Here is a 14,709-nt window from a genome sequence, read left to right on the forward strand (position 1 = left end):
ACCATTTAATATAATGTACCCTACCTTTAAGGCTCAGTAAGCCTGCTTTAGTGGGGACTTACAAATATTAAATAGGAAGACTTGGGCTTTGCCATGGCTTGAAATTGTAAAGTCGAGTAGCTGTTTAAACTGCTCTGCCAGCAAGCAATGGCAGGCTGGGAGTTATGCTTTTGCCATATCACACTCGTGGTGGCACAACTAGTGATGCAGTCTACAAGAGGCACTTTAACTCATGAGCCCTAGGAACACCTGGTACCATATATTAGGAACTAGCAAGTAAGTCAAGTTATGCCAACTGGGGGTAAACCAGTTAAACATGCAGCTTTTTAAGGGTCTGTGCACATTCACGGAGTCCTGATTAGCAAGCTTCAGGACATTTCATTACATCAGTGACTAGTAGTCAAAATGGGGGCAAAAAGCGTAGGTGAACCTGCAAAAAAAATCTGTTTCCCCACATGGCACAATGCATGACCCTAATCTAGGTTTTAAGTTAGAGGATTTGGGTTAACCCTGTATCTGTTTGTTTGTGCCAGTGTTTCATTGCACAGCTCTGGTGCCGATTCAGGGTTGCTGAAAGGAAGGCTGACATGAAAAAAGGGACAGGCTTGAGAGCCAGGTGGCAGATTTCCTGTTTCTGGTGCTTTTTGTCATAGACCTCTCATCACCAAGTGGGGCCTCCAGTGCTGTGGAGCAGACCATTATGGGAAGGGATCATTGGTAAAGTAATTAATGCTGCAAGCTTCCTTCCCTTTCAAAGTGAGAATTTACAATTGTGTTGACTTTTCAGATTGTACACTGTGCAAGAAAAATAACATCTGCATGTTTTGTCACTTATGCATACTTATTTTCATACTAACCTCTGCTTATTGCTTTCTGAATTGTATTCCTCTTCTTTCTAGCAGATGACATGTGTTTATCTGCTATTTTTGCCTAGATTCTGAGAGTCGCCTCCCAGAAAGCCTTAGTCAGGTGACCGAGTCCGAGACCCTGTCCATAACACCAACATCAGAACCCTCATCCCTCTCTTTCCCTGGTAAGGAAGGAGACCATTGCAGTGATAAATAGTTTGATACAGTCACTAGCTATCATTTCTTTTGTATCTGTATTCACGATTGCATGCCACATCAATAGTTTGAATTCTTTTTGGTTTCAGAGTAACTTAATGCAAATATTTTGTTTGTCATTCGGTGTAGAATTTGTTGTAGAGTGCAGTATTAGCTCGAGAGAAGGCACAACTTTATTTGATACAGAACATTGAGGCAAGCATTATATTTTTACCTCACACTTTATTACTTACAACAACCCTTTGACTAAACAAATCACTTTTCAAGAAGGCCAGATTTCCCATCAATTTATGGAAAAGATCAAGAGAAATAAACTCCAAAACATAATGTTTCAGCATATATGTTGTCTAAAGAACCACTACAGTGATCTCTGGATACTGCATCTCAGCCTCTTATTTCTGCAGATTTCCCAAAATGGACTTCCAATTCTTAGGGTGAAACTCATCAAATTGGCACCACAAAACACCAACTCAATTCACCAGCTACATCTCAAACCTATTTAGTATCTGAGGCTGTGATAAACAAAATATCAAGTACAACAAACTGCAATCAGTCATAAAAATAACCTTATCACGGCTTGATAGCAGCAATCAGTATAGTTCAAATAAATATCATAATTCAAGTGTAGATCCGTTCTTGCCTCAATGTATAATTCATATAACGATGCCTTCACTCTTGCTGGGATTGTTCTGCATTAGTTGTCAGGACTGGATACAGGTATTATGCTCTTTTAAACCATACATCTCACTAATGAAATGTTGTGGCTGAAGGTCCTATGGCATAATGTCTTAAATATGGAGTCCCTTGCCCAAGTAACAACTCTGTGGATAGTCTGCATCCTTTGGAAGTTATTTTTGCTCCAGAAGAATTTAAATCAAACTCACATTAGCAATTACATAACCCATTTGGTTCTTCTGGCCAACAATAGTAAAGAAACTCTTGCTAATTTGTTTTCTGCAGTGAACAAAATGTAGACTCGTAGTTGTTTGTTTCATATAGATCATCTTAGATCATTTAGCCCCAAGAAACGACACCATACCTAGCTGGAAATTATCCATATATCCAAGATACTTCACTGGTTAAATGCTAGATTTTGACTTGGGAATATTAAGTATTTTAACATCTTCTGGAGTCAGAAACACTTCTCAATGCAGTGATTTAACTTCTGACTTTTACATACAAGTCTAGGAGCTCAATGTGATTACTTGGCCATGCTGTCTGGAATGTATCAACCTCTTTCAGAATTAATTGTAAACCTTAATCATACCTATCCCACAGTTGGAAATACTTCAGTTTTGGAAGATCTTCTTGTCTTGCAAAAGAATGATGTTCCAGAAACTAACATAAGAGTGGATTGTGTCCACCTTTTAGAGCATTTAATAATATATAATCAGTGCCTCATTCTGTTATTTATTAAGGTAAAATTAAATTATGGACTACACTTGCTTTAAAGGGATCTGTAGTGCTTTTCATTTCAGTTCCTGAAGCCTAGGACGACTACAGTGCAAGTGATGCTTTTGTCGATAGTCCTGAGATGGAATACCTCAACTAGAAGCCCTCCAAGCGGTGCTTAATTTGTAAAAGAACATGTGATGGGGTCCAAAGTTGTGCTCCAAAGCATGTTGGCAGCACTATCAAAGGTTGGGGTGCCGTATTCCAAAGCTCTGTAATTTTGATTCCATCTCATTCCTCTTGATTCACCAACAGGCACTCCCTGTCTCTTTATCTCACTCTTGCATGTTATTTTTCATCCCTGCTTTCTCCCTGTGTCACTGTTTTTCTGTCTTTTTCTTCTTCCTTCTATCTCTGCTTTGTGTATTATCTCTCTTTTACTGTTAATCAAAGGTACTTGAAGGGAAATAAGGTCTGTCCCCAAATATGAGTGCTGCCTCATGCGCTCAAATTAAGCACCACCACCAAGTGATCAGCTGCAGAACGTTTTCTGTAATCAGCTGGTGAGTCCCTTTTATTACTCAGTTGATTTAGAGGATTTTTTTGCAAGATGGCTTAGGGAATGCCACAAAACTTCCATAAGAATGGGGAACGCAATGTTCTTCAAACAAGGGCTGTAACTACAAAAAAAAGCTTACTTTCTCTCCATCTGTGCTGTGTGATCTCTCTTTGGATCATTATAAAGATGGTACATTGATTATACCAACTGAAAAACTCTGAATTGGATTTTGAGCCCTTTCTTGCCAGGTCCCTATATGGCCAGGATAGAAACAGGTCTGTGTTCAGTCAGTGGTGTCCTTCAGATATTTGAAGTTCCAGTTGTTAACTGTCTGGGTTAAACCAGGTTATGATGTGCACTGTTGGAGATTTTGAGGGCCTTGCAATTATGCCAGAAACCCTAAAAGATGTTTCATAGAGATGAAGCAATATTAACAAACCATGTCATTGACGTCAATTGTTGTGCTGCTTAACACCTGCTAGAATAACCATACAATTGATATATAAATCTAGTTCATCATGTTACCATTGTGGAAAGGCGTAATAGAGGCCAGCCTTTGCAGTTAATACCATTTTAACAATCTGAAGGAAAATAAAACTGTGCTTAGCACCCTTGCACCCCCTGCGTGCTCAGGAGCGTATGTAGAAATAAATGCACATGCTTGAGGTTGATGACAATGCTGAGACAAGGGTCCTGATCTTCAAAAAATGTCAGCCTGGCTTGAAAGTAATTCACCCTTAAGCTGTATCCAGGTCCTAAGTGTATTCATAAGGCTCCCCATCTTTGTGGAGCTAGCCAGAAAGACCTGTTAAAGAGAAAGCTGGGAAGCCAATCATGGGTAATGAAGGCCAACAACAAAGATGGGTGGAGCACTTTGAGGAACTGCTGAACCAGACATGCCGCAGTCTCCCCCACACATACAGACAGCTGACAGAAACCTGCCCATTACCTGCAGCAGACCACCCAAGGTAGAATTATGGCAAGCCATCAAACATCTGAGGATTGGAAAGAAAGCAGGATCTTTCAACATTCAATGTCTGCCTTCAGTGCTTCTGCAAAAAACATCAGTCGAGATTCTCTACCCCATGCTTGGAAAGATCTGGGAAGAGGAAAAGGTGCCATTAGACTGGTCGGAGAGATATCCAATCACAATCCCTAAGAAAGATGACCTGTGTAAATGTACAAACTGCAGAGGGGTAACTCTTCTATCAACCCCAGGCAAAATGTTCATTAATGTCATCCTGAATAGCATGAAGGAACAAGTCGACGCTCATTTAAGAGACTAGTAAGCTGGCTTTCGCAAAGATAGGTCCTGCACAGACCAGATTGCAACACTGTGCATCATCATTGAGCAGTTAATGGAATGGAACTTCCCCGTCTGTCAACTGCGACTATGAGAAGACATTCAACAATATGGACTGAGAGACCCTTTGAAAACTCCTCCCCCACGATGATGTGCCTTATAAACTTGTAAGAATCATCAGGAACTCTTAGGAAAGAATAACCTGCAAGATAGTTCCATGGAGGACAACTTAACAAAACATAACATGTGCATTTGTAAAGCGCACGATTACCCAAAGTTGTCCTGGCGCTGAATAACAGATGTTTATTATTACCCAACTCAGTGGTACTCACAGAAGCATTCCAATTGAGAACCAGGCACCAGAGTTGTGTGCTCTTGCCTTTTCTCTTCCCCCTGTCCATAGACTGGATAATGAAGACATAAGGAGCAAAATAGGATCCAGTGGACACTCTGGACGCTGCACGACGACCTGGACTTTGCAGATGATCTGGCCCTACTCTCCCATACCCATCTGCAGATGCAAGAAAAGACAGACCGTGCGGCAGACACATCAGCACAGCTTGGCCTTAACATCCACAGGTGAAAAACAAGATCCTGAAGACTGATGTGTCCTGTACAACTGTAGTTATTTTTTCAGGCGATGCACTGGAAGAGGCTGAGGCCTACAATTACCTGGGCAGTGTCATAGACCAGCAGAGCATCGCAGACGCTGACATCAAGGCAAGAATCAGCTAAAGAAGATCTGGAACTCCAAGGAGTTAACGCTGCAAACCAAGAGCAGGGTTTTTAACATCAATGTAAAATCAATCCTTCTGAATGGAGCAGAAACTTGGAGAACAACAGTGACCCTCACCAACACAGTCCAGACCTTTATCAACTCCTGTCTGAGGAAACCTCCAAATCCGTTGGACAAACACCATCAGCAACAACGACCTATGGCAGCAGACTTTGCAACTCAATGAAGGGCTCGATAGGTGAAACCCTCAGTAAGCCTACATCAAACAGGACCAGGCAAGTCCTTACCTGGTGCCCTCAAGGCAAAGGGAAAAGAGGAAGGCCAAGACACGCCATACACCAAGGCCCACAAGGCTGACTGGAAGGAGATGGTTTACACCTGTAGTGTAGTGTAGATTGAAAGAAATGCCCAAGGCAGAGATGGCCTAAACCCCAAGAGGGATAGTCGGCGTACGTAAGTCCACATTGTTGAACAAATTGTGTAGAGCAACTTTCTACAAGAGACAACTATCTCCTGAATCTTAAGTTCAATTTCCACTTCTGTGCTTTCTATTAGCTACAAAAAAATAAAAAGTGCTGCTGTAAGCGAAGTCGTATTCAAATAAATAAAACAGTATTGCAAACGACAGGTAAAGTCAGAACCTCAGGACATCCTATGTTTCCCTGAAGAAAGGACAGTGAGGAGTTAACAACTGGAATGCCATTGACGAACCATTTATTTCTACTACATTGCCTTCTTAAGTGTGGTGGACCTAAATGGTTCATCCATTGCTGTGTTAAAGAAAATCATTCAGGTGAGAGGACCAAAAGTATTAAAAAAAAAAAAACAATTTTAGGGCAGAAGGGAAGAGCTCCCCTCATATCTCAAAATTATTTTCCAATTAGTATGATGCGCAGCGCACAACATGACTCAACAGATTTGATCCCGAAAGGAAACTATTGTAATATGTTTTAAAAGACTTTGGCTATAAGCCTACATTAGATCTTTAAACCTAAATTCATTAGTAATAATCCATTCTTCTTTACATCTATATTTTGCACATTCACAGGAACCAGACAGCAAATTATAATGACGTGAGGGACTATATATTCCAGTTTCCATTGCCCAGTGGTACATGTGGTCATCAAAGAATTCGCCAGTGTTACTAGTGCTACATTTTTAACTGCATTCACCATCAATGTTTATCAGTTGAATGATGAGTGTGAAATAAGAATTTGAAAAGATGCTGGCTAAAAATACAAACTATATAATCTCGAAATATTGGGAAAGGATCTGCTGAAATAGACATTTTGCAGAAGAACCTGCACAACTGACACTTGATCTATTGCATCTGATGGTGTTTCATAAGGTATTGCTAATCTTGATTTGAGCGAGACAGAGCTTAAATGTTGTGCAACTCTATAGATTCAGCCCTATAGACCTAAAACAATCTACATGACTTTCTAACATGAAGGCCATTTCTTCATCAGAGGGCAACATAAAATGTTACCAACATTCTCAGTAGTGATGGTATTTCCTACATGTCAGAGATACAAATGAAAGTAATAGGATATTCTTTGAAACTCTTTTGTTTTTTAAACCCAATCTTATGAAAATTAATTGTTAGTATTGGTATTGGCTCCAGGAAACTAGTGGACAACCACCATCTTTATGGACATGTAAATCTACCGCGGTATAGTAAAGCTGTCTTTGTCCCAGTGAAAACCAAACACTTCAGACCACTTTTAAGTCAACAGTTGAAGACATTGTTTGCTTTGACTTGGAGAGTAGCTTTGTAATGCAAGATCTTTGATTTAAATTGTTTTCCTTTTTCGTTGGTATTAGTTCCACAGGGTTGGCTGTGGTAGTTGGTTTTCCACACAAGTTGAATGTTTTGAGGTTTATAGATATACCATATAAATCATAATGAAAATTTAAAGGATAAAAGGAAAATCTCCCACAAACTTTATGCATGCCTGTAGGAGGTGAGTGTAAAGAGGCTTTGGCCTTGATGATGTTGCTCTGTATTCTGGCCCGCTGGGTGGAAATTTGAAGCAGACTCCTCACTGGCTCCTGTTTTACAGCTAGCACACGTTTGCAGACACCACCTCCCCCAAGGGAAAAGGGCCCTAGGAGAAGGAGCAAATCGTCTCCGGACTTTGTTCCACCTGAGAGACCACCTGCAAAGAGGCACTGGATCCCAGACGAAAAGGAAACCACCTGCATGGTTTGCAAAAATGAGCAATTCACCATGGTAAGAAGCTCTTCCTGCACTTTAATATCTTACTTCAAGTTTGTGCTGTCAAACAATATTTCCTCTTGCTTCACAAAATGCCTCCATCTTTCTGCACAGATGTTGAAAACTAAAGAATCACTTACTACTTTTAATATAGAGGCTTATTTGGGTTGATGTTAAGAGGAATGTAAATGAAATGGTATGTTGGCAGAATAAGGGGTGTTTTTACTTTGGCAAAAACAACATATATTGGAATAAAAGAGAATGCTTGTGTCAAGCTTGACAGCAACTCTTAATAATAGCCTTTGGCACTGCACCCTTTTACATGCAGGGTGTTTGTGGGTTACTCTGGCGCCCTTCAGGAATACTGTAAGAGGGACCCTAGTAATACTGAGTTGGTCAGACTGCATCATTGCCCACTGCTACGCCTTGTAAAGTGTTAAAGTGGGAGATGAGAAGCGAAACACTGCTGTCTGAAGCAGATTGTTGTTTTGTTCAAAGAAGTGCGTTCTACATTGTTTTCCAAAAGCACATCGATGAACCTTTGTCCAATTCTTTCCCTGACCAAACGTTTGGGAAAACATTCATCCAAAAACTTTATCCTTCAGCTGTGTTATCAGACAGATTTTCTCCTCTCTAGTGTAAATGCCTAAGCACATCACAATAGTTAATTTTGTTCGCAATGTGGCCTGCAGTATGTACCACTGTACCACAGTAATGTATTTTGTATTGCTGAAAAGTAGTATCTGCTAGTTCGTATTTCCAGATGGCTTTTTCTGTCTTAGCAAATCAGTTTTTTTTTTTTACATATTCTGGTAATTTTACTTATGTCATTTTTGCCTATCTCCAAGGCTTGTGTAGGAGGGAAACTTGTTTATGATGGTAACAGAACATTTTTTCAGGAATAACACACACCTTCAAATCATGCTCATTCATGGATGTTTCATTTCATGAGAAACTAGATATAATTCTTCTGGTGATTGGACTTCATACTTTTACACCATAAAGATACCCAGGTGGAAAAGATTTGGTGAAAAGTGATGCCATTCTACTTTTGGATCCTTCTGTTTCTTATTCGAGGGGAGGCCTAGTATACCTCTTCGTGTCTAAGTCCCAGTAATCTGATAAAACGCAGTTACTGCTCCACCATATACTTGTCTTACTCAGAAATAAATTTGACTTTATTGCAATTGAAGTCACGTCATATGCTATAACTGGTACAGCTTGATTTTGACTCAGTTGTAACACTTTAACTACTGGGACATAACCCACAAGCCCTTTACAAACTCTTTTGCTCAGACTCAAACTAAAGTCAGTATAATCTCTGAGATGGGAACGGAGATGATGGGAATGATGCCCAATATCATGAATACATAAACTTGTACATGGATTTGCAAGCCGCTAGTGGTCTGGATACCTCCACTAACAGTGGATTGGGTTCCCCCTGACCTTCCAACGGAGGAATAAACTTCTTTTGCTGGCGTATGGGCAAAGTTTTGGACCACAGCTTCCTTCCATTGATTTCAATACAAATGTGCTGACAGAGGTTCTGCATCTAGTGAGCAGCTTCTTCTTCTTTAGTGAAGCACTCTCTGACACATTAATGGGCACCTGGGCCAAACTTTGCTCTTGCCAGTAAATAGGGTGGTGCCCACATGACATAGGCCTACCCCAGGAGACCCTGCCTTCCTTACCCAGCATCCTACAGCAGGAAGTCTGGTTGCCCAAGCTTCTACAAGCAGAGTAAATCCCAACTCCTTTTCTAGAACTCTTCTTGGTAGATAATTAAAATATTTGGAGGCATTCTGAAACAAGTATTTTCTTCTGCTAGCTTTGCTCTGCACTTAGTCAGTGCTAGCTACCTTCTAGGCAGATATTTATATGTTCTATGGGATATAGTCAGTGAGAGCTTGTCGACATTTCCGAAAGAGTTTCACACACATTTAGATCAGATCATTCAAAATGGACAGGATGCAGCAAAGAATGTGATTTGTTCAGGACTGGACACTACTGACTGTTTAGGCAGGGAAGATGGTACCAGAGTGGTGCTTTGGTGCCATGAGTGAATGAGGTCCACAGGCTTTCTTTGGTAGAAATCCATACATTGTCAATAGACATGCTGTAGGGAAATGCCCCTCTTTCACATGGTGGCCCCCACTTTTTGACTGGTACATTATGTAATTTTGAGTGGGAGTGTACTGGCCAGAGCTCTTTCCCAAAACTGTGAACATTTAGCACCCGCTGTAAGCCCCTAGTAAATGGTACCCCAAGTCCCTAAGGGCTGCATCACGAATTGTGCCATGAGGGATGTTTGTTATCAAACATTTCGTCTTGATAAACCAACACTGGTGCCAGTGTTTGAATGATCAAAACATGCACTCAGGGGGTATCTTAGAGGTGCCTCCTGAAAACCTATCAGCCTCTGGCGGGCTTGCTAACTGTATTCTGACAGCATGCCACTCGAGCCAAGATGGCCTGCTGATTATCCTCCAGGGGCTGGTGAGCTTCAAAGGAGCAGCCGCCTTTGGAATGCAAATCTAGTCCCCCTCACAATAGAGGTTGCCACACCCCTATCCAGAGCCCCTTTGGCACCTGGATAGGCGATGCAGTATCTAGTCAGGTAGCTGTGCCACCCCCAGGCTAGTACCATCCTTAATTTGTGCTACAGTGAGGTGGACACAATTTCCCAAAGGTAGCCATCTTTGTGATGGCATACCTAGGAATTCTGGGGCAGGTTTATGCCCACTTCCCACAGGATGCGGTCGTATAGCGGCGAAGTGACCCCAAAGGTCAGTAGCCCATTGGCTCCTACCCTACACTCCCCTAACACTCCTACATTTACTATTTAGGGAGTCCCTGGCACTAAAGAAGCAGATCCTGATGACCTAAGAAGAGAGCGGACACCAAAGGGCTGCAAAAGCAGAAGATGACTGAAGAGAGCACCTAAATTGGCCCCAACCCGCCGGCCTGCCTGCAGTCCTCATCAAAAACTGCACCAAAGTCGACTCGTACTGCAGCGGTGACTCCAGAAACTTGGGAAAACTGCTTATCTTCGACAAACACAAGGCCTCCCATGAACAGCGGACCTGTTCAAGAAGAAACTCCAAAAAAGAGACTCCAAGACCTCTAGAACCGCCAGAACGACACCTAAAGCAGCCACTGCACTCGTCACCACTGGCCCTATCTGAAGTGGGCCAATGGTGCCAGGAAAGTTCTTCAGCCCTTCAGAGCCTGAGTCCATCGTGGTTTCACCCCTCTTGGACTCCCCAGTCTTTGCACGCAGGCCCCCTCAACGGCAACTGCTCCGGTAAGAAAAACCCAACACCTATGACACCTCTCCACTTGTTGCCCCTAGGCGTAGAGAACCAGGACCAAAGGCGTCTCCAAGTAGCGCAAGGCCTGAGTCCTCTGTCTGGTTCAGCCCAACTGGCTTCCTAGCCAGAGCCTCTTTTTACAATGACTGATCCCCTTTGAAACACATTGGGCTCCCGATGCTGATTTGCACCCAGCACCCGTCCCACTCGTGCTGCTGGTGGTGTACTGTTGTTGCTGCTTTGGGCCTTGCCTACAACTCACCTTAATTCCTGGAGATTGGTCCTGTAAGACGATGTACTGTACCTGTTTGCAGACCTTGTTCTTCCTTCCATAGGATAACATTACCAAACTCAGAAATTTCAGTGTCCACTTTTTAAAGTGAAAAGAATTTATATTTGAAAATGTTCTTACCGGACTATTTTTCTCTGATGTCTAAAAATATATAAAGATACTTGCTTTTTTTATAAATGGGTGTGGATCTTATTTTTTAGGCGTGTTCACATTTATTGACCATTGGGTGTATTTACAAAGGAATTACATTCCCCTGGCTCTAAGCCTGCTCGACCACACTACCCCCTAACAGATCACTTTGGGATTGCATAGCAAGCCCTGTCTACTGATAAGGGAACCCCTGGTCTCTTTACACTATCTATCAGATTATTGATGTATTACTTAAAGAGCCAGCGTCCAACATGTGCCATTTGGCGGCACCCATCTCTTCAGAGATAAGGCGGACTCTTCACTGGAGAAGTTAAAGAAAAGCAGGGCCAAAGGGCGCTCCCTAGGCGTTTCCTTGCCCGTGTGGCAGTATCCTAAGCAATTTTGCCTCTTTCAAGGCTTTGAAGGGGTTCAGCTCAAAGACAATGCCAAGACTCTCCACTCCAGCAACAGACACTCAGGCCTTTTGAGGATGAGGTTAGGTATTTAGCCAACTTAGTAAAGGCCAACATGGGCAACGTACTGTTCATTCTCCCAGTGCGCCAACTTCAGCTGCCACACCGCTTCAGTTTTCTTTTAGCAGTGCATGACCACCCTGTAGGAGACAAAATAAGTTATTACCTCCAAGGTTGACAGTCTATCACATTCGACCAGTGGGTGTAGGAAAGTGCCCCTTTTTGCATGGTTGCCCCTCACTTTTTGCCTAATGTTGATGTACTTTGACTGTGTGTGCCCTTGGTTCCTGCCAACCAGGTACCCACAGCCTATATTATTTCCCTAAGCTGTACTGATGCAAAACCCAATTGGCAACTCTCTGGCCACATATAAGTCCCTTGTAAAAGGTACCATAGGTACCAAGGGCACTGTCCTGTGGAGTGGTGCGGCTCACTGGTTAGAGGCGGCAGACCCGGGAGCAGAAGTCGGCCCGGGACCAGGGTTCAATTCCCGACGCGGCAGGGTCGTGGACCAGGGTCAGCAGACTCGACAATTCTCGCCTCGGTGCCTACTCTAACCTGGGGTCCCACTCGGCAACTCTGGGCATTAGCTTGCCTAATCTCCACAACGGCCCCATCAACGCCAGGGATGCCTGGTTCCACCTTGGGGATCCCAGTAGGGACCATCCCACAGGGAAAGCCAGGACGGGTTCCCCAGCGGTATACAGCGCCGGGACGCCCCTTTGCTGGGGCAGCTGTGCGCTTTACAAGTATACGACATTTATTTATTTATTTAACTGTCACCAAGGAACGCCTCTAAGGGATGCAGCACTGATTGTGCCACCCTTAGAGGCTCTGTACCTTTACACACACACACACACACTGCGATTGCAGGCTGCGTGTTTTGGCGCAGAACAAAGTGAAGAGTCCACATGAGACACATCGCTGTGTGCCATGCCTACAACCCACTGCCCTGGCATAGGTAAGCCACCCCTCTAGCTGTGCACACTATACCAGTGGGGAGGGTACAGGTGCATGAGCCCTGGACCCCTACAATGTCTAAGTCAATTCTTCGACATTGTAAGTGCAGTAATGCCATAAAGAGTATATGGTGCTGGATGTTTGTCATTACGAACCCGAAGGACCTGCTCTACCTTACCAAACCTGACTTTGTCCCCCGTGAGCACCGGATTTGCACACATACAGATTCTGGCTCCGGACAAATCTGTGGGTCTGCACCTGACGCCCACAGCTGACTTTGAGTGACCCAACACCATGAGGAGGTCTCCCCAGCGATCCTGACCTGGGATCTGGTGATCCCTGACCTGCCCAAAGTATCCACCCGACGCCTGCAGCCCCTTTCTGGAGGATCCCCTCGACCGTAGACCAGAGCTGGTGAGAAAAACCCAACGCCAAAATACACACAGGCACCTGACGTCCCTTTGCCTTGGGTGGCCCAACTGACAGTGTCCCGGCATCCCCAGGCATCCCAACTTACGTCTCCAATTGGTGGTCGCCTCCAGAAGATCTTAATTCCCGAGCCTGCAATGTTTGTTGCAACCGGAGAATCCCTATTGAAATCAACAGGGCACCCAATGCCAAAACAGCACCCTGCACCCAGCTGCCCCTGTGCCACTGTGGGTGCACCTTGTGTGCTAAATCGACCCCCCTTCTCCCTGAGCCAAACGCCAGGAGCTTTGCTCCCACAACCTTGTGGCTTGCTCGTGAGGAGCCACCAACCGGAGGCCCTCTATCCCCCATTGGATAACATTGGGCCTCAGCACTCTGCACCCAGCCACCCTAGAGCTGCTGAGGGTGCTTTGAGAGTGCATCCTTGGCCCGGGGGAAACCCTGCTTCTAACCTCAGAAACGCAACTCCCACAACCAAGTACTTTCCTGTAAACCAATAATTCCTCCCCTAGGATTGCATTGGCTGTTTTGTCTGTGAAAATGCTTCCAAGTGTGGAGTTGGTTTGTATGAAACCTTAAAAAACTTCAAATGTATAAAAACTGAATTACTTACCTTTTCTCTAGGAAATGTCCCTGTGTGCTATCTAGGCATATCACACTGAATAGAAAAAGTAACTTAAAAGGTAATCCAAAAAGTAACGTACAAAGTAATCTCAAAATTAACTGTAAAGTAATTTTGACTGTTGACTTACCTGTAATAAAACCAATTGCATCCAACTGCTTTCCAATTGTATTGAACTGCATTATACCTGCAAAAGTATTATTTCACTTACCTGCACCAGGTCTAGCTTGGTTCTAGAAATAAAATAACAAAATAATATTTTTATGCAAACAAATTGGTCTGAGTTCAGTCTTTGGGCGTGTGACATAAATGCTTGCCTGAATGTGTACAATAAATGCTCAACACTGCCCTCTGATTAAGCCGTACTGCTCCCACTACCACAAATAGAGAGTAAAGTATTATCTGCTTTTACCTCTGCCTACCTTGGGGGTTCCACTGGACTCTCTGCACACCATACCTTACTTTGGTATAGTATATACAGAGCCATCTTCCTACATTGGGTGCTCCATATCATTCAACAAGGTTACATTATGCCGTACCTGTTAAACCTGCAGCATATCCCACCTACCTCAGAGCAGTTTTTGGAGGACCATTTGTCTATTCTGCAAAAATAAATCCAGGTTCTTCTGCACAAAGGAGCCATAGAAAAAGATCAAGTCATCAGAAGTAGGAACTGTTTTTTACTCCTGTTATTTCCTGGTGCTGAAGAAGGACAGAAGCTTTCATCGTATCTTAGATCTTCGCTCTCTCAATTTCTTCCTGAAGAAGGACACATTAAAAATGCTCATGTTGGCCCAAGTTCTGTCTGTACAGGATATGGGAGACTGGATGGTAGTGCTTGACATGTAGAATGCTTATTTTCTCATACCCGTCCTGCGGTCCCATATGCGCCACCTGCAGTTTAAGAAGGGTCATGAGCATTTTCAGTTTTATGTAGTCTCCGTTGGCCTTACTTCAGCTCCTCGGGTCTTCACGAAAGAGATGGGGGTGGTCACAGTGCATCTTTGGAGGTTGTGGTACCAGTCTTCCCCACCTCGACGACTGGCTGTTGCAGGTTTGCCACATTCTTCTATTATTTTCTATTCTTCTAGTCTTATAAAGCGCATGGCTGTCCAGATAGGCCTCACAGTGCTGACTAGCCACAGGGCAACTGACATGCGGAACCTACTTGTCTCATATTTAAGTTTCCCAAATTTCAATTCTGATGTCATTTGTCTAATT

General features: G+C 43.4%; 1 protein-coding gene across 2 annotated transcripts in view; it reads left to right on the forward strand.

Moving 5' to 3' along the window:
* Positions 1-14,709, forward strand: part of ZFYVE26 (zinc finger FYVE-type containing 26) — a 657,581-nt gene that overhangs the window by 319,062 nt on the left and 323,810 nt on the right. The window contains exons 25-26 of one of the 2 annotated variants that reach the window (XM_078659543.1): positions 935-1,033; positions 7,118-7,287. In XM_078659543.1, coding sequence (XP_078515669.1) covers positions 935-1,033; positions 7,118-7,287 — 269 coding nt within the window. The remainder of the gene's footprint in view (positions 1-934; positions 1,034-7,117; positions 7,288-14,709) is intronic. The other variant, XM_078659544.1, reaches the window with a different exon arrangement.

Source organism: Lissotriton helveticus, chromosome 9 (assembly GCF_964261635.1).
Source record: "Lissotriton helveticus chromosome 9, aLisHel1.1, whole genome shotgun sequence".
Classification (NCBI taxonomy): Eukaryota; Metazoa; Chordata; class Amphibia; order Caudata; family Salamandridae; genus Lissotriton; species Lissotriton helveticus.